At 46.0% G+C, this 23,455-nt stretch overlaps 1 protein-coding gene across 1 annotated transcript in view; it reads left to right on the plus strand.

Moving 5' to 3' along the window:
- Window positions 1-23,455, plus strand: part of ITGBL1 (integrin subunit beta like 1) — a 134,542-nt gene that overhangs the window by 97,132 nt on the left and 13,955 nt on the right. The window contains exon 8 of the mRNA XM_081198481.1: window positions 21,643-21,759. Within this exon, the coding sequence (XP_081054607.1) occupies window positions 21,643-21,759 (117 nt within the window). The remainder of the gene's footprint in view (window positions 1-21,642; window positions 21,760-23,455) is intronic.

A 23,455-nucleotide genomic window follows, 5' to 3' on the forward strand; every position in this document is an offset into this window, starting at 1 on the left:
AAATAAAACAAGGAAACAAATTAATGTTTTTTTAAAAGCCACAAAAAACAGAAACCAGCTGTATCAGTTTTAGACCCAGACAATGTTTTCCCAGGGTGGGTATTCTGTATTCTGGACTGGACCTGCTCAACCTCTGGATGCATTTGCATCAGTTTCCCTTCCACAACTGTGGAATGATCCTGATTCCCAAAATTGGAAAGGCTGCTTCCCTATATCTGAGGCAACCAAATTGTGACACATCTAATCCAAGGTTACCAGATATCCCCGTTTCCTGGGGACAGTCCCCGGATTTACAAATCAGTCCCCCGACAAAATCCTATCATTCCTACTGAAGTTGAAAAATGTCCCCAGATTCATTGAAAAATATCTGGTAACCTTAATCTAATCACCTTCTGCCAGCTCTGGTGGTGGGCCTGATGGCACCAGGAAGAACGCTAACCTTTGCCCAATTCCCTGAGTGAACCATTTGGTTCCATAGTGTCGCAGGGGCTTAATCATGAAAAGCAAATTTACGTAGAAAACAATATATGCTGCTTAGTGACAATATTACAAGAGAAGCATACACAGTGGGCTTAAAAGTCATATTATACTGAATCGATTGGTGGCAAGTGTGTGTGTGTGTGTGTTAACACCACAGCATCCCATAAAGGTATAATGGTTGTTTAGTAAAGTAGGTTAAAAGGAAAATATATTTGTCATTGAAAAACAGCTAAACATCATGGTATTCAGTCGAGCTTTAGATCCTTAGCAGGATGCAATCAAACACAGAAACAATAATGAATAACAAAACAGATATCAAAATTATTCAGTTAACCTTTTTGGCATCTGTGGGTTTTTTTTGTTTTGTTTTGTTTTTAGAAATAAAAACTATCCTAACCAAAAGCATTTTTAAAATAATCCTTCAAGTTAGGGAACGAAGGTGTTAATATTTAATCTGTACACCCAAAATTACTTCAGTTTTCCGTAATTGGAAGGTTTATCCACTGGAAACCTTTCCAGATTTAAAAAGGCTCTGCTCATCTAAATTGAACTGACTGACGGTGGATCGCTCAACCTTTTAAAATGGTTATTATGGAACTTGACTTGTGGCCTCTGAAATGGGTGTTTTCTCAAGGTATTTCATATGCATGTCCAATCCCATGGTATTATAGGCTCCCATAAGTATTTTCTGAACTCCTCTAACACCTCCCCCCCCCCCTTTGCTCACCTGGTACAAGTACAATCTAATATGCAGTCTGTGAAAAATGTACTTAGAAACATTTCACCCTGAGTAGTAAGGCAATGCATTTATTCCTAGACAAAAAAATCATGGGGCTGGTATCATTAATCAACAAGTCAGATCCACAGTGTGACATCATCTGTTGCCATGGAGTCTGTCCTCAACAGTCTATAATTGCCAAGTAATATTCATGGTTGCTGTGCAGGCAAATCACTTCATATTGTTGTCTGACAATTATACAGTTTATGTTGTTGGCCTTTGCTTGAAAGAAGAGTGTTTAAAGCTTTCAGTGGGCATGTTTGTGGTGCGAGCCATGAAAGGTGGGCTGCTGCTGGTGGTGTTAGAAATCTTTTGGAAATGTACTGCTAATGAACAACAGGTTAAAATGGGAAATGAATAAGGTTAACATTTTGGTGATTAAACGTCCACAAAGCATTTGACATTTTCTGGTAAATTAATCTGCAAATTACATCTCTCTCTCTGGAATTAATGCTATGACTCATTACATGGAAACTCATGTGTGTGTGTTTTTTTAAAAAAAACAAAACAAGGAAGCAGTCAATCCTATATATGGTGCAGCAATCAAGTGAATTAAACTGCAGATGATTCAGGAACCAAAGAACTTCCCAACATTGCTCTTGTCTGCCCCATGCAACACCCTGTCATTTTAACCCACTGCCCCAGTGTCAAGTGACTTTGCTGCAAGGGTCCCCACACTGTGGCTAGAATGACATGGGTTTGGATAGTGATAGGATGAACATACAAGTGGAAGGGAAGGGGGGAGGAAATAGAACAGGGAGCTTTAGGATGGAGGTCAAGGCTAATAGTACCAGGAAGCATCTAAGACTGAACTCCTACACACACTTAATTGGGAGTAATAGGTGTTCACCTTTGTGAGACTTAGGGAGCAATCCAAACCCAAAATCTGCCAGAATGAGGGGTTTTCTTTTAACACATGGATTTCTGGCTGTAGTTCCCCCATTCCAGCTCAACCAGGGTTCAGCCAGCTCAGCCAAGGCCAGGGTAAGTCCTGGAAAGGGGGCGTTCTGGGAGGAGGGGCAGGGCAGGGAAGGGAAGGGAAGGGAGAGTTACTCTTGCTACAAACCCTGTTCAGCTCAGTCACATAACCTAGCAACCCAGTGAAAGGTACACTGGCCCAAAGGGGCGATATACACCAAACTCTGTTTTGCATACTTTTCTTTCCTCTGCCAGGCTCAGTCCAGTGGTTCCTCGGGTTACATACGCTTCAGGTTACAGACTCCGCTAACCCAGAAATAGTACCTCGGGTTAAGAACTTTGCTTCAGGATGAAAACAGAAATCATTATCTGGCGGCGCGGTGGCAGCGGGAGGCCCCATTAGCTAAAGTGGTGCTTCAGGTTAAGAACAGTTTCAGGTTAAGAATGGACCTCCAGAACGAATTAAGTACTTAACCCGAGGTACCACTGTAAATGGCAGTAGCTCCACTTCTGAATGGAGTTTGGAACAGGGTAATTTACACTAGCATAATTTACCTATATAAATATATCAAACCAACTTGGGGCTGCACTGCCTGCACATATCATGTGGCCCTACATATGAAGGAGGGGGTCTCCTAAGTTCCCCAAGGGGCCCCCTTCCTTTGGTGAGCATAGCACCAGGGACACTGAGACGTACAGGCCATTACAGTGGTACTTTGGGTTACAGATGCTTCAGGTTACAGACTCCGCTAATCTAGAAATAGTACCTCAGGTTAAGAAGTTTGCTTCAGTATGAGAACAGAAATCGCACAGTGGTGGCGTGGCGGCAGTGGGAGGCCCCATTAACTAAAGTGCTACCTCAGGTTAAGAATAGTTTCAGGTGAAGAACGGACCTCCAGAACGAATGAAGTTCTTAACCTGAGGTACCACTGTACCTTCAAAATGGGAATGCCTGCAGCTGGCCCATACATGTAGACCTGCCTATAGAAGGGAGGGGAGGGTTGGTGCAGTGCTGGCACAGCAGTGGGTGCATCAGATTGGATCCAACCCTCCACCCACACTACACTTTCCCTTCACTGACCTCCATGTACGGAAGCCAGGTGAGCAACAGCACCCCCTCCCACTCAGATATAACCAATGAATGTGGATATGGAAGAAAAGACATCAGTTTGTTGTTGTTGTTGTTTTTTAAATAATTTTTATTAACTGGCCAATCACATCAAATTAAATCATATCACATAAATTCCAAATTACAAAGCCAAATTTTAAATTTTGTTGGGGGGACCCATATTTCAAGATCCGAAGGGGAATTCTGATCATCATCTTGCTGCTGCGTTACTGTCCCAATCAGTCCAAATCAGTTCAAACAGAGTTCATAATTCTATCCCATCTTATCTTGCTGTTTCCACATCACATCTTGTTCATATATTTTCTCTTTTTTCTTTATGATCTCTTCTGATAGTCTCCTTAAGTCGGTAAACACCAATAGTAATAATAGTTCTGTGTGAATTTTCCGTTCTTCCAATCCTCAAATCGAGATGGTTTCCATATATCATCTCCTTCATAGATAACATCGCTCTATCCATCATAGTCTCGTAAAACTGTTGCTTGAGTCCCACTGAGGAGTTTAACCACAATATATAAACAACTCTATTTCTCTCTCTCTCCTCCCAGACTCAAGACCTCCGACAGAACTTCCCAATATGGCGACGGCATTTTTAACTGCGTCATTTCAAAGCTCTTACACTTTCCATGCTCTTCTTAAAACGTGCTTTGGTTCGAAAGTTTATCTCCACACAGCCTTAAATCCACAGCTTAAGTCCTTAACACGACATTTCTGACTCGTGAGGGGAGGGGATTCTTGTTTAATCACATAAGAAAAGTAGGGAGAGTTTTTCCCCCCTCCCCCCTCAGTCATTTGCCGTACCTTGTCTTGGCGTATCTTCTCATGTTTTATTCTTATCTTGTTTTACCAGAGATCTCTTCTGTTAGCAGTCTTTACTCCCCCTTCTCTCTTGAAATATGTGCATTCCTTTCATCCAAATAGTTTCTTTTGAAGTTCTTGCATCTAGTGGCGCGAATCAGGGACGGCGTCGAGGAGTGCCGAAATCCCACAGGAGGGCTTTGTGCCTAGTGCCCCCACCCCCACAAATTCAGGGGTGGTATAGGGCACAGCAGGCAAGGGCCGTCCCCCCCACAATCCTGGGGGGTTAAGGAGGCTAATTACCCCATCATAGCCTCCAAATTACCTCATGTGGGTCAGAAAGATGTTATTGTCAGCCATCTTCCGATGCGCCCCCTAGTGCCCCCCGAAAAGACATCAGTTTGAGGAAGTACATTGTTTCTTTCAACATATCATGGCCTGTGGACTCTTGAGTTGTTTTTGCTGCAACGGATTAACAGGGGTAAAGGTAAAGGTAAAGGGACCCCTGACCATTAGGTCCAGGTGTGACCGACTCTGGGGTTGTGGCGCTCATCTCGCTTTATTGGCCAAGGGAGCCGGCGTACAGCTTCCGGGTCATGTGGCCAGCATGTCTAAGCCACTTCTGGCGAACCAGAGCAGCGCACGGAAACACCGTTTACCTTCCCGCTGGAGTGGTACCTATTTATCTACTTGCACTTTGATGTGCTTTGGAACTGCTAGCTTGGCAGGAGCAGGGACCGAGCAACGGGAGCTCACCCCGTTGCGGGGGTTCAAACCGCCGACCTTCTGATCAGCAAGTCCTAGGCTCTGTGGTTTAACCCACAGCGCCACCCGCGTCCCTTATTAACAGGGCTACTCCTTTGGAAATAGTTATAGTGGTAAAAACCTTGTAATTCTGAGTTCATCCGCAAGGATATTACCTCAAGCCGCAATCTCATGTAGGGTATGTGTGTGTTAATAATCAGGGTTGAAATGCATGCACATTGAGCTATAACCTTGTGATTACCTAATGCAGCAAGGTTGTTTTTATAGATACCTACGAAAACTCCCCTTGTCCGAGGCAGATCAGCATAATAATCACAGGCTACAAGGATTGTCACCTTCCAAACTGGTGCTGTTGAGAGCAGCCAGATGGAGCAGGCATGATGGCGGCGATAGCAGATGTCAACAAGTTAGACGTCTGAAAAGCAAACGGCAGCTGTGGCTTTTTGCCAGTTATTTGCTTAAGAGCATGGGGGAGACATGGGGAAAATAATTCAGATCAGTGCTAATGTTTGTTAAGAGCTGCAGAATCAGATGCTGGGTTGGTGGAGTAGTTCTTCATCGACTCTCGAGTAGAGGAAGGTTCCTCTTTCCTACCAGTGTGTCACATTTGCCATATGTCATTGACGCAATTAGGCAGCAGGGTGCTAGTCACAACCCACTATAATTAAGACCGCATAACATTTTATTATTTTTATTTCATTCATAACCTCCTTACTTTATCACAATTCCTAAAATGCTTACTATCACAGAGTATAAAAACTTCCTTTTTTGCTTCCACTTCTCAACTCATGCATAATCCTAAGTACAGTCACTTAGAAATCCTATTGATTTCACAGAAGTGGCTTAGGTCAGCTGCTTAAGAAGAGACCTTGTCCAACAAATAGCTCTCAGATTTAAACAGGAAAATGGTGCCAGCTTAACAGACCATCAGTGTGATGGAGGGAGGGAGTGTGCACAGCTTCAATCACCCACCTGGTCTCCATCCCCACCTCCATGACCGCCCCAACCATGTACACGCAGAAACTGAATGGCTCAGTCCTATCTATGCAAATGCATAGGTGTGCATGGGTGACAATGACATGGTTGGTTTCCCTAACTTAAATGAGGGAATCAAACATATGGTGTTCACCTGTACACATGGAATTACGTGAACATTCCTATATTTCATCCCATGCATGGTGGAGATGGAGACAGGGAGGAACTGTCGAAAAAATGCTCCCCTTTCATGTGCTGGGCTTGATCAGGGAAAATGCATCATTTGATGTTGCCCCAAGGTTCCAACATGTTCTGGCATCACACAAGAAATGCAGCCTAGGGAGAAGGTAGTCACATATGCAGCTTCTTAGCTGAACCCAAGCTGATCTTGAACCCTACCATCAGCAGGTGAGGCCTTGTTGGTGGTGCCACTACCGATGCCTGACCACTTGGCACTGACCCATGACAAGGCCCTTCCAGTGGTGGTTCCCCAATTGTGGAATGGCCTCCTTAGTGAGGGGCACCTGTCTCCGTTATTATTAACTTTCAGGAGGGATTAAAAAATATTCCTGCTCTTTGGTGGCTCAAGAATGTTGTTCCTTGTAATCCTGAGATTAATGGATGGAATAATGTTTTTAAATGATTTTAAAAAAAGAAAGAATGTTTTGACGTGTAACTGCTTTTAGATTTTTTTTTTTTTAAAAAAACCCAAACACACCTGTAATTTGTTTTAGAATGTGTTTACTGTTTTGGAATGCCTTTGTTTTAAATTGTGGGTCTGTTTTTGGAGGAAGGACAGGATATAAATAAATGTGGGACAAAGCAAGTGGGTTTCCATGTGAGACGAGGTTGGGGGGGTGAAAATTTGCTTCTTATGTCAGACCGTGAGATCACTGCCGCAAGTTGCAGGTTTAGCTGCAACTCTGAAGGTGTCCCTACCTGTGTGCCTTTGCTTTCTCCTAGAACTAAACAGCTGCCATTCATTCTGAGGGGCTGGGCCGGGAACAAAGCATGGCATTTGGGGTGCTATTGCCATGGATGCAATTGTGTGGGGTTACCAGTTACCTAACCGGTTTGCTCAGCAGTCTTCTCACCCTGAAGACTTCTGTGGCACTGAAGAGCAGGAAGAACTTTTCTTGGTTAACTTTAGAAAAATGCATAGATTGCAAGCTGGTTGCATAAATTAATATACCCCCCCCCCCCAAAAAAAGATACCAATAATAGCATTAATCATGAATGCATTTGTATCATATCAGGTGTTGCTATGCATCAGTGCATTCTGGGTATCTTGTTTTCATATGGAAGCCTTTTCAGATTCTAGCATTTTGTGACTGTGGCGAAATCTGATTTGATACCCTGAGGTTCTTCATTGATGACAGATAACTGTATAGAAGGATGGCCCTACACAAGCCCAAGAGAGAAATAACATTTTCCATGCAGCTGCAAACTTGCTTTTGTGAGCAGCTGGTGTTGGCTACCCGATCCATCTTTGCTTAGTGACATAATAAGGAAAAGCAGTGTTATCCATCTCAAGTGTGCAGGGCAAAAGCTATTTAGAGGCTTAAATGTTCAGTGCCACCAAAGCACTGGAGACGGAGCTCAAACGAAAGAAGAAGAAGAAGAATTTGGATTTTATATCCCGCCTTTCACTGCCTTTAAGGAGTCTCAAAGCGGCTAACATTCTCCTTTCCCTTCCTCCCCCACAACAAACACTCTGTGAGGTGAGTGGGGCTGAGAGACTTCAAAGAAGTGTGACTGGCCCAAGGTCACCCAGCAGCTGCATGTGGAGGAGCGGAGACGCGAACCCGGTTCCCCAGATTACGAGACTACCGCTCTTAACCACTACAGGGAGAGTTCTTGTTAAAGAGGCATTTGCCAAAGTGGGGAAAACCTCCCATTTTTGCAAGCTGACAAGAGGTTTCTTAGGGAAACTTGTAGCAAATGGTGGTGGGTGTGCAAAGTACTTTTCTACTTTCTTTGTGCTTTTTTTAAAAAAAGTTGAGAGAACACCCATCTTTTTGCATATATTTTTTTCAGATCAGCAGTCCAAATTTTATTTATCCACTGCATATTAGTTTAGTTGTTAGTACTGTACATACCTTGTTGTTTCGATTACTGTTGTATAGTGCTTGTATTTCATACTTGTTGTTAGCCATCCTTGGCTCTGGTGGGAGGAAGGGTGGGATATAAGCATGAAAACTAATGAAAAATAGTACAGTCATACCTCGGGTTAAAGTTGCTTCAGGTTGAGCATGAGCAGAAGCGGTGAATTGCGACCTGTGCATGCGCAGACACAGGTTGCGTTCGCTTGAGGATGCGAACAGGGCTCCGGAACGGATCCTGTTCACATCCAGAGGTACCACTGTATATCCCAGGCTGACTTAGCTCCTCCCTGCCCCTGGAACACTTTTGGGTTTCTGTTGTTGGCATCTGTCCATCTCAGAAGACAATGTAGGACTGCGCCTTTTGGAGCGGGGTGAAGTCGAATCATTGGAGAGTTACAGGCCCTGCTGTGGCTTTGGAGACCAACAGGGGAGAGATGGGTTTTGTAGTAGCAGGGGCAAATGAAGGCGTCCAGTTTTCCTGCTGCAGATGCACCATGGCTTTTCTTCTCTCTGCACTCCTCCCAGTGGTCATTCCTCCTCTGGTCACTGCTATGGATGCTGGACCTGACTGCCAGTCTCCAGGCACTGCAGTTGTCTGTAAGGAATTCCCACATGGGTTGATGTTGCCATCCTTCGTGACATGTTTGCAGGCATCTTTGGTTTGGATTGCGGCCTCATTGTAGTTCCTGGTGGGAGGAGTTGGTGGTTATCAGAAGGATCTCTCCCACCATCACAGGTAGTGGGGGCGGGGCGGGTGGCAGAAGGAGAAATCACAGCCATGGTCTCATTACCAATAACAAGCTCTTCCCCAGCTTGGCACAAATGTTTCTCCCACTCCCAATTTTGGGTGTCATTTTTGCCAAATTGAACTGAAAGTTCAAACCATTCAACTTTTGACTTGGCTCTACTCTTAACCTGTTTCCCAAACAATAGCAGTGTTGGTGCCCGCTGAGACTACCTGGGGAAGGCATAAAACAAAGTATCACCAGTGAGAAGGCCTTCTCCTCAGTCACCACCCAAGTAACCTTCTTTTCAAAGAACACCCCAAGAAGTGGCTCCAAATGTAAATCCTGGCCAGGTTTGTGTGGGAAACGTGCTGAAGCTTGAGGGCTTTAAAGGTCGAAAGCATAAACACGCTGGGCCCTAATGAAACTATTTCAGTATAGATATGAATTCTACGATTCCATGATACAATCAAGCCAGCGTGATCCAGTTAGCTATAAGCCATCATGTTCTGAACTAGCTAATTTTCTGAACAATTTTCAAGGACAGACCGCATTGTGGTAGATCAAATTCATTCGTCTTTTACCAGTAACCTCCAAATTCATGTCGTATTTGGTGGCAATTTTCTTTTGGGAAGAGACTCATATGGCCCTATGTAAAAGGTCCAACGCATGGTATCTGTTGTATTTATGAGAGTACTTAAAAACCACAACTCCTAAGGTGTTGGCACAACAGGAATCTCAAGATTCTCAGGAATCCCATTTGGTCTGTGTTTGTCTTTCAGAGCCATGAGTTGAACGAACTCTGTTTACATGTTGTCAGGGGCTGCCTCAGGTCTCAGCTCACAAAAGACCAACGCCAAGCTCTTCTTCTATACAAGGCTGTTTATTGCAGTTCATTATTGGTTCCACAACCGAGGCGTGCAGCCCCGCGTCTCTTAGCCTAGACGTTTGAAGGGGACTCTGAATCGGTCCTGCCTCTACACCAGTTTAAGAGGCTTGTGCTAGCCCACCTCTTCCTGTCCTTTCTTTTCCGCAGGGTCTTTCTGCCCCCCTGGGTTCCTTCCCTCCTGCTTTCCCCTGACGCGGATTCCTCAGATGCATGCTCCCCCCTCCTTCGTGCTTTGGGGCCAGGCTCCTCCTCCGGGCTCTCTGCATTTCCGCGCGCCTCCACATTTGAACTTGGCGCGCGTTCGCTACCCCTGACCTTCCTCTTGACAGTTACACTACTCCCTGTACTACTCTCCGCCCCTTCCGGCAGGACGTCCTGCCCCGATCTCCTTCCCCTGTCTCTGCTCTGCTCCGTGTGTCACACTGGGAACTCCACCCTCTTCACTCCGTTCCTGCTGGGAAGCCGGCCCCGATCTCCCACTCCCACTCGGGGTTTCCCTGCTGCTTCCCTGCTCCTGACAAGTCCCCCCTGTGACCCCCCCTTGGCTTGACCAGGGGCGCCCCCTTCTGGGAATCCTCCGATTCACTTGAGAGACTCATGGAAGACCTCAAGTCATTGTCATCCTCTTCCTCACTGTCCTGGGATTCTTCCCCATCGCTCTCCGTCTCCCCCCTTACCTGTGCCTCTGTCCCTGAACCCCTGACATCCATCCCCCCCTCGAAGCCCCCCCTTCCCCCCTCCCGCTGCTCGGGCGCAGGTTCTGGGAGCTCCGTCGTTGCGGAGGTCGCTGCCGGACACAGGTCGTCGACGTCGATCTCCTCTGCTTCCAGTTCAGTGTATGTGTGCTCGAACCCATGGTCCTCTCCCAACATGTTCACGTCCTCCTCTCCCCCTGTTGCCTGGGGGGGGTCTGCTTGCCAAGGCCCCATCCGCCACCTCGTGCGCCAGTCCTCTTTTGGTTGGTCGTCCCACCAGTAAGAAGGGTCGGTGTCCACCCCCGAACACGATCCCCTTGGAGGGCTCGACTCTGGCGTCGTCTCCTCTGCGGAGGAGAACCCTCGGAAGGTGCTGGCGGAAAGTGTGGGCGTAAAAAGCCAATCGTCGAAAAACTGTGCTGGCATGGGCCTGTGTGGGAAAAGGGCATGGAACTCGTCCTTGAGGAGAGGCTCGTCCAAAGCGTAGTCCGGCACCCAACTGTTGGCGCTGGCTGGGGCACCCTCTCTGGCGAGAAAATATTCTACTCCCTCTTCCCCCCATCTCGAGTCCAGAATCTCTGTGACCTCGTTGATTGGTTCGGCCCTAGGTGACCTCCCCCTCTTTGGCGACTCTCTGCTTGGTTCTGGTGCCGTCCCTGACTCCTGAAATCTGTGTGGGGCCTTGTAGGGGGTGAGCACCGACCTATGAAAGACCGGGTGCATTCTGGAACCCTCGGGGAGGGCCAGTCGAAACGCTACGGGATTGATCCTGGCCTCAACTTGGTACGGCCCTAGTTGCCTGTGTCCTAGCTTCTTTTTAGCTAACGACTTGGCCGGCACCGCTTGGGCCGCTAACCATACCCAGTCTCCCACCTGGATGTCTTCCCCCTCCCTCCTGTGTTTGTCCGCCTGCACCTTATAGGCTTGTTTAGCTAGCTCTAAATGTCTCCGTAGCTCATCGTGCACCTCTTGCAATTCTGCTGCGAAATGGTTGGCCCCCTGCGGCGCCCCCTCCCCCGTCGTTATGAGCCCCGGGAAGGTTCTGGGATGCCGTCCATTGTTAGCGAAGAACGGCGTCACCCCCGTCGACGCGTGCTTCGTGTTGTTGTAGGCAAACTCAGCCATCGGCAGGTAATCCACCCAAGCTGCGGGTCGCTGATTGGCGTAACATCTCAGGTACTGCTGCATGATCGCGTTGACCCTCTCTGCTTGGCCGTTGGTCTACGGATGTCTCGCCGACGACAGGTTGAGTTTGACGTGCAGGATCCCTAGGAGCTTCTGCCAGAAACTAGAAACAAACTGGCGCCCCCTGTCGGACAGAATGGACCGTGGCAACCCATGCACCTTGAACACGTGGTCGATGAAGAGTTTGGCGGTCTGTTCCACTGTCGCCACCCTCGCGCAAGGAATGAAATACGCCATCTTGGTGAACAGGTCTACAACCACAAGCACCGCCGTCTTGCCTCGCGAACTTGTCCCTGGCAAGAGGTCAATAGCGCAATCGTAGGGCCGGTGAGGTGGCAACTGGTCTGCCTCCTTTTCGCAGAAAACCTCCAAAAACCCCTTGTACTTGAGGGGTACTGCTTGCGCCATGCTGAGACGTAGCTGCTGCCCCTCCTCTTGGCCCTCCTCCTCCTGACCGGTCTGGATGCAATGCTGTGCGCAATAGGACGAGCCGAAGGTGAGCTGCCGCTGGTACCACGCCATGGTCGGGCTGTGCCTATCCAGCCAACTCATGCCTAACACTATAGGCGTGTCTGACAGGCGGGTGACGTTGAAACTTGAAACTGATGACTTATCGGTGATTGTCAATCTGCATCACCATGGGTGGCGTCTGTTGTACCACCTGCCCACCCAGCAGCTTCCTGCCATCCACTGTGACGACGTTCAATGGCAGCGTGGCTGGCAGGAGCTCTATGCGATGCTGCTTGACGAACTGCACCCCCACGAAGTCTGCGTTGCTCCCACTGTCAATTGTAATGGGGACTTCCAGGGTGCGTCCATTAGGTAGCTGGAGAGTTGCAGTGAGCTGCACCACTGGCTTGGGTGGCAGGGGGTCTGTAGGCTGCAAAAGCGCTGGGGACTGCCCTACTGACTCGCCTGGCTGTGCCCCAGCATTGCTGCTTCCAGCCAGGCATTGCCGTTTCCCTGAAACTGCTCTTCATGTTGTGCTGCTGCAGTTACTGTTGCTAAGGCTGCAGTGTGCTTCTGGAGCCTCTGGGGACACTCTTTGGCCATGTGCGTCGCACTGTCACAGATGTAACACTTCCTGTTCCCTCTAGGAGGCTTCGCCTTGACTGCTCCGGACGCTGGGGCTCCGGCAGCTGACTGAGCCTTTGCACCACCCAGTTCCATTGGCTCCTCCCCTGCCTGCAACTGAGGGGAGGGACGCTGACGTCCTAGATCTCTGGGAAGGAAAGGAGGCACTCTAGACGGTGCGCGAAGCTGGCTACCCTCCTCATTGCGCCAAGGGCGTTCTTCGTGGCGTACTCCAATGGCGAGCGCCCGCTGCACCACTTCTGCTATGGTTTGAGGTCTGTCCCCCCTTGCCAGTTCATCTTTTACAGGGCCAGAGAGCCCCTCCCAAAACAAGTCTCTTACTGCCAGGGAGTCTTTCTCCCATCGCAGCACATTCAGCAAGACGAAAAACCTAGCATGGTACTGACGTACTGTAGCCTTGCCTTGCCGTAAACCATGCATCTCTTGGCGCGCTACATCCGCATCCACGTTAGACTGGAAGCAAGCGTCCATGCATTTGATAAATTCATCGGAGTCCCTTCGAGCAGGGCAATCCTCGCGCCACAGATTGCGCAGCCAAGCCCTCGCTTCCCCATGCAAGTGGGACACAATGAAACCCACTTTCTCCTCCTCATCTTTAAAGTCGTTGTGAAGCAAATGCAACGCATATTCTACGTCTGCTCGAAAACTGGGGTACTGCTTCAGGTTCCCATCGAAGTGGGCTACCAAGTTGCCTCCCCTCCTGCCCAGTGCTACTCCAGCAGATTTGGCCCCCGGGAACCCCACTTGGCTTGCATGATCCCACCTGGCTTGCAGATCTTGGCACCGCTTTTCCGCCTCTTCCCCCTTCTTCTGGGAGACCACTACCGCAGTGGTAAGCTGGGAGACTGCGTTGCGTAGCTTAGCTATCTGCTCCTCCATACTCATGGCTGCCAAACTTCGTGAGCTTCGCAAAAAATTTTTTGCGTACTTTAGGGAGGGGACTTACCGTCAGGGGCTGCCTCCGGTCTCAGCTCACAAAAGACCAATGCCAAGCTCTTCTTCTATACAAGGCTGTTTATTGCAGTTCATTATTGGTTCCACAACCGAGGCGTGCAGCCCCGCGTCTCTTAGCCTAGACGTTTGAAGTCCCCTCTGAATCGGTCCCGCCCCTACACCAGCTTAAGAGGCTTGTGCTAGTCCACCTCTTCCTGTCCTTTCTTTTCCGCAGGGTCTTTCTGCCCCCCTGGGTTCCTTCCCTCCTGCTTTCCCCTGACGCGGATTCCTCAGATGCCTGCTCCCCCCTCCTTCGTGCTTTGGGGCCAGGCTCCTCCTCCGGGCTCTCTGCATTTCCGCGCGCCTCCACATTTGAACTTGGCGCGCGTTCGCTACCCCTGACCTTCCTCTTGACAGTTACACTACTCCCTGTACTACTCTCCGCCCCTTCCGGCAGGACGTCCTGCCCCGATCTCCTTCCCCTGTCTCTTTCCTGCTCTGCTCCGTGTGTCACACTGGGAACTCCACCCTCTTCACTCCGTTCCTGCTGGGAAGCCGGCCCCGATCTCCCACTCCCACTCGGGGTTTCCCTGCTGCTTCCCTGCTCCTGACAAGTCCCCCCTGTGACCCCCCTTGGCTTGACCAGGGGCGCCCCCTTCTGGGAATCCTCCGATTCACTTGAGAGACTCATGGAAGACCTCAAGTCATTGTCATCCTCTTCCTCACTGTCCTGGGATTCTTCCCCATCACTCTCCGTCTCCCCCCTTACCTGTGCCTCTGTCCCTGAACCCCTGACACATGTGTTCTCTACTTCTAGGGTGTAGTGTGTTGGTGTACCTCCACTTTTGCCAACACTTTACCAGCACATTCTGAGCAATAAAGATCTGAATGTTTTCCTTATTATTTAGATAGAGTCTTCTAGATGGGGGGAGGTGACTTCCAGGTAGCTCCTAAGAACACTTTGACTTCCTCTGCCCCTTCTATTCTGCATAGTAAGCTATTATTTTATTTCTCCCTTATCCCCCCCATTTTGTTTCATGATTTCTTCCTCCCAGTGACTTATACAGGCTGAACTCCCACTCTCACACAGTGGGAATACGTAAGAATAAATGCTCATAAATGATTTGGGGACTTGTCTCCATGGAAGCAAATTTTACTCCTGCCGTGCGCAATGACATGAGGATAAGATTGTAAACTAGGCTGCCAAGTCCACGTGGTGTGAATTAGAAAAGGAGCAAGAGGGGGCGGGGAAGGCATCTAGCTTAAAAAGCTGGGTACAAGGCAGGACCACCCACTTCCTAGTTCATCATATATTAGTCTTTACAAGTCCCTCTAAGATGCAAGTAGTTCAAATAAACGTATGAATAATGCTAGGATGTGTGTCAGTTTTCTTCCGATTAATATTGTAGATGTCATTAGAACATCCTTATCCACATATGGTAGCACTGTATGTATACAGGGGGAAACAATTAGTAAAAACATAGTACAGTTATAGGAATATCACTGGAGGCCAATTACAAAGGCTCCAGTAGGTATATTTAGGAATATTTAAACTATGCTTAATTTGTTCATAATTTATTGGTTGGGACTAAGATTATTTAAGTGGGCGGCTGGGGGGGGGAATGCAGATCTTTGTCTATTTCAGCTTGGTTAGACACAATGTAATCACCCCTTTGCATCCTCTCTACAATTCAATCCCACTGGCTTGCACTACTTTGCAAGAGTTTGCTGCTCCCAGCACCCTCTCCCTGTTGGCAGTGCATGAGCTTTCACTTGACGGTTCTCACTTGCTTCCTGGAGCAAATAGCTGCTTGGGAAGGGGGTAGGATGTTCACCTGGAAAATACCACAAGGGAAGGTGGGAGTTAGACCTTTTATCTCTTCCACACTATGGTTGCAATCTGGCTTAAGGCACCCAACCGCTGCTATTTTTAAAAGTTCCAATGACAAAAGCACCATTACACATTTCTCACCATGTTGAATTTGACCCCAAAGTTGAAGCGTTTATTGTAGTCACTCAAAGGCCTGCTTCTTACTCTTAGCTCTGTGGGGGAGAAGCTGTAGAATTTCACGATGATGATAAAGATGCACTCTGCGCATAGTCAGATGATCCCTTCTTTGCCATAGAGTTTCACATATCCCAGGTTTGGTACTTGTTTTTGGAAGGGATGGAGATTGGGATGAACTTAACTTGTTTGAAAACAGTGTCCGGTTATTCATAAACAGTCCGATGCCCAGGAAAACATTTGTTGGCACATCACAACTTTTCAGATTTCAGTTTTGTGTGCACTTGCCGGGGAACAGGGCTGCCCCTGGAGGTTTTGCTGCCAGAGGCAAAATGTGAAGTGCTGCGTCCTAGCACCTTGGCCGCCTCCTCCACAGCCACCACCACCACTGTGCTCAGGTGTACCAGCACTATGGTTGATTCTCTAATTATTTGGTTGCAAAGCAGATAATGAATCATCTCGACAACCTTTAAAAGCCGAAATTGGTTACAGGTATTAAATGCAAGGCAAAACACCACAATGCTCTGATCTGGAAAATGGCACCCTCTGAACATTTAGATGTGTGTTCATTTTGTGTAACCATTTATTTGATATTGCCATCCAGACTTGTAATGGAAATTGAATACGTGCCCATATAAACTGCACTGAAGACCCAAATACGGAGACAATATTCTCTAGAACAATGGGTAGCCTTTGTCTTAGCTCCCAATCTGTAAAATTGGGGTAATACAAGGATACGTTCAAAATTGCAAAGCACTCTGTTACTGTGGCAACAGGCTTTGGATCTGTTGTATAGATCAATAGACCAATGTTGTAATTTGACCCCAAATGCTTTATGTAAAACTGAAATTTCCCCTTCGTCCCTTGTTGCAGCTGAGAAAGTATGAACTTGGAATGAAAAGAGTAGGGAAAAATCTGCCCATTATAGGAATGTAAAGGAAATTATGGTGTTTCTGTAGGAACACTTATTATTATTCACTTTTTCTTTGACATTTTGCAGGCTGTAGAAAGGGGCAGAAATTCCAATAAATTATATACTGTAGTTCAACTTCTAGCACACGGTATTTAAATCAAAACTCACAGTTTACAAAGAAGCTTTTATTATCCTCTGTAGGCATCTGCAAATTGGTTCAAATACATGTAATTAATGGTCCCAGCATTGTGGGTAAGTGTTATATTCAGTGTAACTCTTTGCACCAGTCATTTCAGCAGCTTTCCTCATTTGTTAAATTTAAAAAAAACCTGGACAATAGTGAATGGCAACATAATAGCATCATGTGGTGCGTACAATAATGGGCCAAAATGCCAATGTCCTTACAATGTGTCCTTAAGCAACTTGAACATCTGTGGGTGGAAATAATAACTTTGGCCTATCTAAAGAGTGTAGCGTTTTCTTTCTTTCTTTCTTTTGCAGAAATAAAACTCTTAGATTAGTATTTTGAGCCTTTGTATTTGTCTAGCATATTTTGGATCCAGAATCAACATACTTCAGAATGACAAATGTATTATGTGCATTATATTCTGTGAAAAATGAAACTTTCGCTAGCGGTAACCACTCAGAGCATCCGACTGGGGGATTACTGCCAGAAAGAGTCTTCGGGGATGGAAAAGGTTCTCCATCCCTGGTCTCTTTATCATACAAAATGCAACGAAAAGCTTAGAGAAGAAAAAGTGTGATACTTTTAGACCTTCACTGCTGTTTTGTTTTAGTGATCCTCCTCTAAAAAAATGGTACCAGGGCCCTGGGTTTGTCGGTGGAAATTTCTGGTGTGGAATCCATTTCTCGTACCTGGGGTATGTGAATTCTGTCCCTTAACCTAATGGACTTTTCCCACTTTGATATCTATGGCAAGTCTGCAGAGTGCCTAGGATATTCATCCTTTTCTGAACAACATACGAGCATCTGAGGCACAGACCTCCAAGTATGCTTAATTACAACTTTTCTAAATAACACCTTTGCCTTTTTGCCAATAGGTGGCAACTGCAGAAACATACCCAGTGTTTCCCAAACTTGGATCTCCAGCTGTTATTGGACTACAACTCCCATCATCCCTAGCTAGCAGGCCCAGTGGTCAGGGATGATGGGAATTATAGTCCAAAAACAGCTGGAGACCCAAGTTTGGGAAACCCTGTGGTACACAATCTACCGGGAGGGGTTGGAGAGACTCTTGATTGATAGCCTGCAAGGCCACTGCCAGTCAGCATAGACATTACTGATGAACTGATGGTCTGACTCAATAAAACACTGTAAATACCGAGTCAGTTCCAAACTGAGCTGAGAGGAGTTTTCTCACCTTTAATCTGCACTTCTTTTACTTGCCAAAAGTCCAGCTCTCACCCTTTTATTGTTTCTGTATGTGCTGTACTTTTAAAAAGAGCTGAGGACATTTCTGGTGTTCATTTCCCCCCTCTTGCATCCGGGTTGCTATGGTAAACCTATTATTCCAGGGAAGGGAAAAACGCGTTGGTGAAAGTGTTGATCCCTTTTTCATTTTTTCCCTGTGATTTCCTCTAATTACTCAAATGATCAAGTTTGCGTTGAAAGTATGGTTATCGCAAGGCAAAGCAAGAGGAAAGGGCCAGGCCGTGTGGGCCTGCTGTTATTTCCACAGCAGACACATTCAACAAAATAGGACAGCTGCTGAAATTATCTCCCTCTGCGTCCTGAAAATGGGCTCTCCTGTTTTGTTGTTGCTGGGTTCTTTTCTTTGGCCCAATACGCCAGCCTCTTTAATAGAGCGACCTGGAATTTAGTCCTGTGCTACGCGACTAAGCTTTTTTCTGCCCATCTGTCAAGCAAATTGGCTACTTTTGAGGGGGTGAAGGATGGGGGAGGAGGTGAATTTTTCTTTTAAAAAAAGATGGTGACAAATGTTATAGGGAATGGTAGAATATACTCCACACTTCAGAAGAAAAAAGAAACAATTGAGTGGATTGGCTTCAAGTCTTTGTTATTTGATGTAAACTAGGAATTAGGGACGCGGGTGGCGCTGTGGGTAAAACCTCAGTGCCTAGGGCTTGCCAGTCGCATGGTCGGAGGTTCAAATCCCCGCGGTGGGGTGAGCTCCCGTCTTTCAGTCCCTGCTCCTGCCCACCTAGCAGTTCGAAAGCACCCCTAAGTGCAAGTAGATAAATAGGTACCGCTTTATAGCAGGAAGGTTAACGGCGTTTCCGTGTGCTGCGCTGGTGCCGGCTTGCCAGAGCAGCTTCGTCACGCTGGCCACGTGACCCGGAAGTGTCTCCGGACAGCGCTGGCCCCCGGCCTCTTAAGCGAGATGGGCGCACAACCCTAGAGTCGGACACGACTGGCCCGTACGGGCAGGGGTACCTTTACCTAAACTAAGAATTATTATTAATAATAATTTTAGCCACTGCATTGTGTTGCACATAAGTCCAACTCTCAAAATTGTGATCACAAGACACACTTGTGTGTGGGGGGGTGTGTGTGTGGAAGGTATTTTGAAGAAAGCACTGGTTTCTGACACAATATGTGAGGGAGAAGAGACTAGTGTGTGTATATGTACCTGTAATTTATCCATGGTTTTTATTTATTGCTTTCCCCCCGAATCTTTTGGAATTGTCCAGACTAACGTGTATTAGATGCAATGTTGGAATAGGTGCATGGTAGAATATACATTCTACAGTTGATGTCATCCATAGAATGTGGGAATGTATTGGCTGGTTGACTTGTAAGCTCTTTGAAATAATTTCTGACACCTTTCTGTGGGGTGCGTTCTCTCTGATGCAGTACAGTCTGAACTGCATCATCTCCTCTCCTTCCTTGGAGGCTTATAAGCAGAGGTTGGGTGGCCATGGATGCTTTAGCTGAGATTCCTGCATTGGGGCAACAGAGAAGCAGTGTAGGGAAACAGGGCTGGTAGATGATAAACACAAGAAGCACCTTGCTGGATCAGACCAGAGGCCCATTGAGTCTGGTATCCTGTGGCCAACCAGATGCTTCTTCTGGGTAGCCCACAAGCAGGGCACGAACATGACAGCACTGTCCCCACTTGCAATTCCAAGCAACATGCGTTCAGGATGCATACTGATTCCCTTGCCTTCAGTCTAAAGTGGCTCAGCCAATTCTAAGGACACCTTGCTGAAGCTAATTTCGCATGTCTGAGTCCAGACACTGCCTGCTTGGGAGACAATATGGGAACCCTATGTAACCCTTGACCTTGACTTCCAAGAAAAACAAAAGAAAAGCCATCCCGGATCAGAAAGAACATAAGAAAAGCCAGAGGCCCATTTAGCCCAGCACTCTGTTCTCACTGATGCCTGTGGGAAGCTGGCAAGCAGGACCTTTGTGCAACATCACTCTCCCCAGCTTCAGCTCCTAGCAACTGGTACCTAAGGGCACCCTGCTTCTGAGGGGAGAGACTCCATCAGGCAAGGCCTCCTTCCACCTGCCTTGCCCCACCCTCCAGCCCTAGGAGTCCTCATAAGGGAGCTGTTCCTGGAGGAAGAACTGTGAGGGGAGAGACTCCACCAGGCAAGGCCTCCTTCCACCTGCCTTGCTCTACCCTCTGCTTCTCAATGTGTATTGTATTGTTTTATGTACTGTGGCTTGCTGTTGGTTTATTGATTATAGTTTAGATATTATTGTAACTGTTGAGTGGGTTTCTGTTTAACTTTTATATGTTGATATTATTATTTATAGTATTCTAATGATTGTTGAATGTTACTTTTTTGATGGAGGTTGCCTATTTTAAAGTTATGTTTTATTATCACATTTTTGTATTGCATTAGAATGTTATAAGATGTACAATTTTGTTTCTTCAGCTTGTAAACCGCCTTGAGTATTGTAAGATAGAAAGGCGGTATACAAATTAAAAATGATGATGATGATGATGACGACAGTAAACATAGACCATTTCATTTCATTTCACTTTTAATTTGTATACCACCTTTCTATATTACTATACACAAGGCGGTTGACAAGCAGAAGAAACAACGAAAGTCAGCAAAGCTCACACACCTACTAACAGTATGATCCAATAGAAAAAAATAGCTTTGAAATCAACAACTCATGTCAAACAAAAAATATATTCACTAATCCATTTGAATATAATAGTAAACAATAAAATTAAATATCAGCAAATAATAATGAAACTTATCAGTTACAATAAAGAATTGCTAAACTCAGGAAAAGATAATTGCTAATTGCAATGCCTAAAATATCACAAAACATACAAACCCATGTAAAAGGATCAAATTGATAAACAAGGACACACTATCTATATCTATATCTATATCTATATATCTATATCTATATCTATATCTATATCTATATCTATATCTATATCTATATCTATATCTATATCTATATCTATATCTATATCTATATCTATATCTATATCTATATCTATATCTATATCTATCTATATCTATATCTATATCTATATCTATATCTATATCTATATCTATCCTGAACTCCTCTGTTTTCTCCCCAGCTGCTCCTGCTATTTTCAAGGTCATGGTCTGGGAAAGGCTCCTAGGGGCTGGAGGGTGGGGCAAGGCAGGTGGAAAAAGCCATTGCCTGATTGATGGATAGCTCAAGGTCTCTCTCCCGTCCATAGCCACTGATGCTAGTGGCCATTGATTGCCTTATACGCCATGCATTTGTCAAATCTGCTTTTGCCTCCTGTGGGAGTGAATTCCATAGTTTAACTATGTTCTGCATGAAGAAGTACTTTCTTCTTCACTGTTGACTACACATTTATGAAGAAATGGCAGTGTGGACTGAGCTCACTAGACTCTAGGCTTCCAGATGTCCTCCAGTGGTATAGAAAGAAGCCATGAGATGTGGGTACCATGACACCTTCCTAACATGGAAGGCCTATACCTCAGTGGTTGAGCACCTGCTTTGGATGTGGGAGGTTCTGTGTCTAATCCTGGGCATCTTCTAAGCCAGGTAGCTCATGATAGGGAAGACCCTGGAGTCCACTGCCAGTGGGTGATATTGGCCAAATGGGCAGCCAGCCAAACCTTTTCAAGGTAGCTCCCTTTATAGAGGTAGGAGCCTTGATGTAGCAGTCTTTCTAGAATTTCTCCTTTTGAATCATTGCATTTGTATTTCAATACGATCTTTATATTTATTTGCCACTTCCTTAATGACCCAATGCAGCTCTGATTGTTGCATGCGACTGATGGAGTGCTTATTCTTACAGGGAAATGTGAATGTGGCCAGTGCACTTGTTTCCCTCCAGGAGAGTCCAAAATATATGGCAAAATCTGCGAGTGTGACGATCGGCAATGTGAAGACATAGATGGCGTTGTCTGCAGTGGTATGTTGTTAAATTAAAGCAAGGTGCCCAGCATAATGCACACTCTTCATCCTCTTTATCAGATCAGACTCCTGATGAAACGATTTCCTGCAAGTCTGCTGTCCAGCAGCCCCAAAGTACATGTTATGTAAGGAGAATACTGGGAACAAATATACAGCTCTGGAGCAGATCAAAGAGCAACCCACCACAGTCCGGAATTGCCATATAATTGGTTTTAAAGGATCCTGATGGTTTCTTAAATTGACATGTGGAAGAAAATGAGGAGTGACTCAAGGAACCGTAGGCTGAATAAGGTTGCTTCAGTTGACCTGTGCATTTGAACATTTATGCTGGTTTGTTTGCGGGGAAGTTAGACAACACTGAACCATCAAAGCAAGCATTACCCCACACTTTCCACTGCCTTTCTCTGTCACTTTCATCACTGCAAAAAGTCTCTCTCTTTTTGGCAAAGGAAGTTTGTGTGTAAGAGTTCCAAATCAACTCGCACAACCTAAATTTGCTATTGGTAGTGTTATCATTAAAACAGAAATGCATATATTGCATAACTCTAAATCAGGGCAGTGTTTCAGATTTGCAGTATGGATTTTTGCAGATGGAGATAGGCACAGAAATGAAGGTAGGAGTCAAGTGCCAAAACCCTTTTCACTGGTGTACACTGGGTTCATGTTGCTCTTGGAAAATATTTACCACCAATTTACCATCTGCCAGATTTGCTTTGTTAAAATGCCTGCTTGACACTATGCCTTGGAAAAGCCATTTGCATTGAAAGTTGTGCTGCTTGCCACGGAAGTTTCTGCTGTGCAAGGCTGAAGTTGTCTCCTGGTTCCCATGGAGATGCACGAGATAAGGTATTGCACAGCTTATTTTAAGGCACAGGGCAGAGAAACTTCATTTTCTTATTCAGTGTGTGCATGCCACTCTGCATCGCTACATTGGGAACCAACTTCAGTCTCATTTTTGCTGCAAAGGACAGAAGCCTTAGGCTCCCCTGAGAAAGCAGAAAGTGTTACAGCTGAAGGGACCTCGGAGAAAGGCAGGGATTTTGTCTTGAGATTAGATGCCTACTGAAATGAGAGAGGAAAAAGTGAATGGCAATGCAGGTGATCTGAATAAAAATGGTCACCTGCCCTCTCTGACTAGCAGAGATTGATGAATAGCTTTCTTTTCTGACTCTAGGCCCAGGTACGTATAAGGAGAAGAATGTGATAGATGAGGGAGTAAGCAGCCGTGATCTTACATGTTTATTATAGTGACTTGAAAATGCAGCTGCCTGTCATCTGAAGAAGAAAGGAACGAGCTTTCTCAGCAAGACCTGTGGCCCAATGCTTTAGCCTTCTGCTCAGAGAAGTCAAAAGGGGAGATGCCCTAAATAGTCTGTTCCATTCCCTTAAAATAATGCCATTGATTACAATGGAACTTATTTCCAAGTAAATGTGCTTAGGATTGCAGACTTCAGTGCACAGGTCATCCTTCTCCTTGGAGTACTAAACATGTTTAGAATATTATAACGCTTTCAAATGTGAGCTGTTTCAAAAGGAAATCTGTGCAACATCCAAATCCCAAAGAATAAAAATGTTCTGGGCGGGGAGTTCGCCATGATGAAAAATAAAATAGAACTACTAAATAATTTTATTCATCATTTAAATTTCACTTTCAGTGCTTAATGCATTTAACAATTATTTTTGTTGTGATGCTC

Source organism: Podarcis bocagei, assembly GCF_964188305.1.
Source record: "Podarcis bocagei genome assembly, chromosome: 6".
NCBI lineage: Eukaryota > Metazoa > Chordata > Lepidosauria > Squamata > Lacertidae > Podarcis > Podarcis bocagei.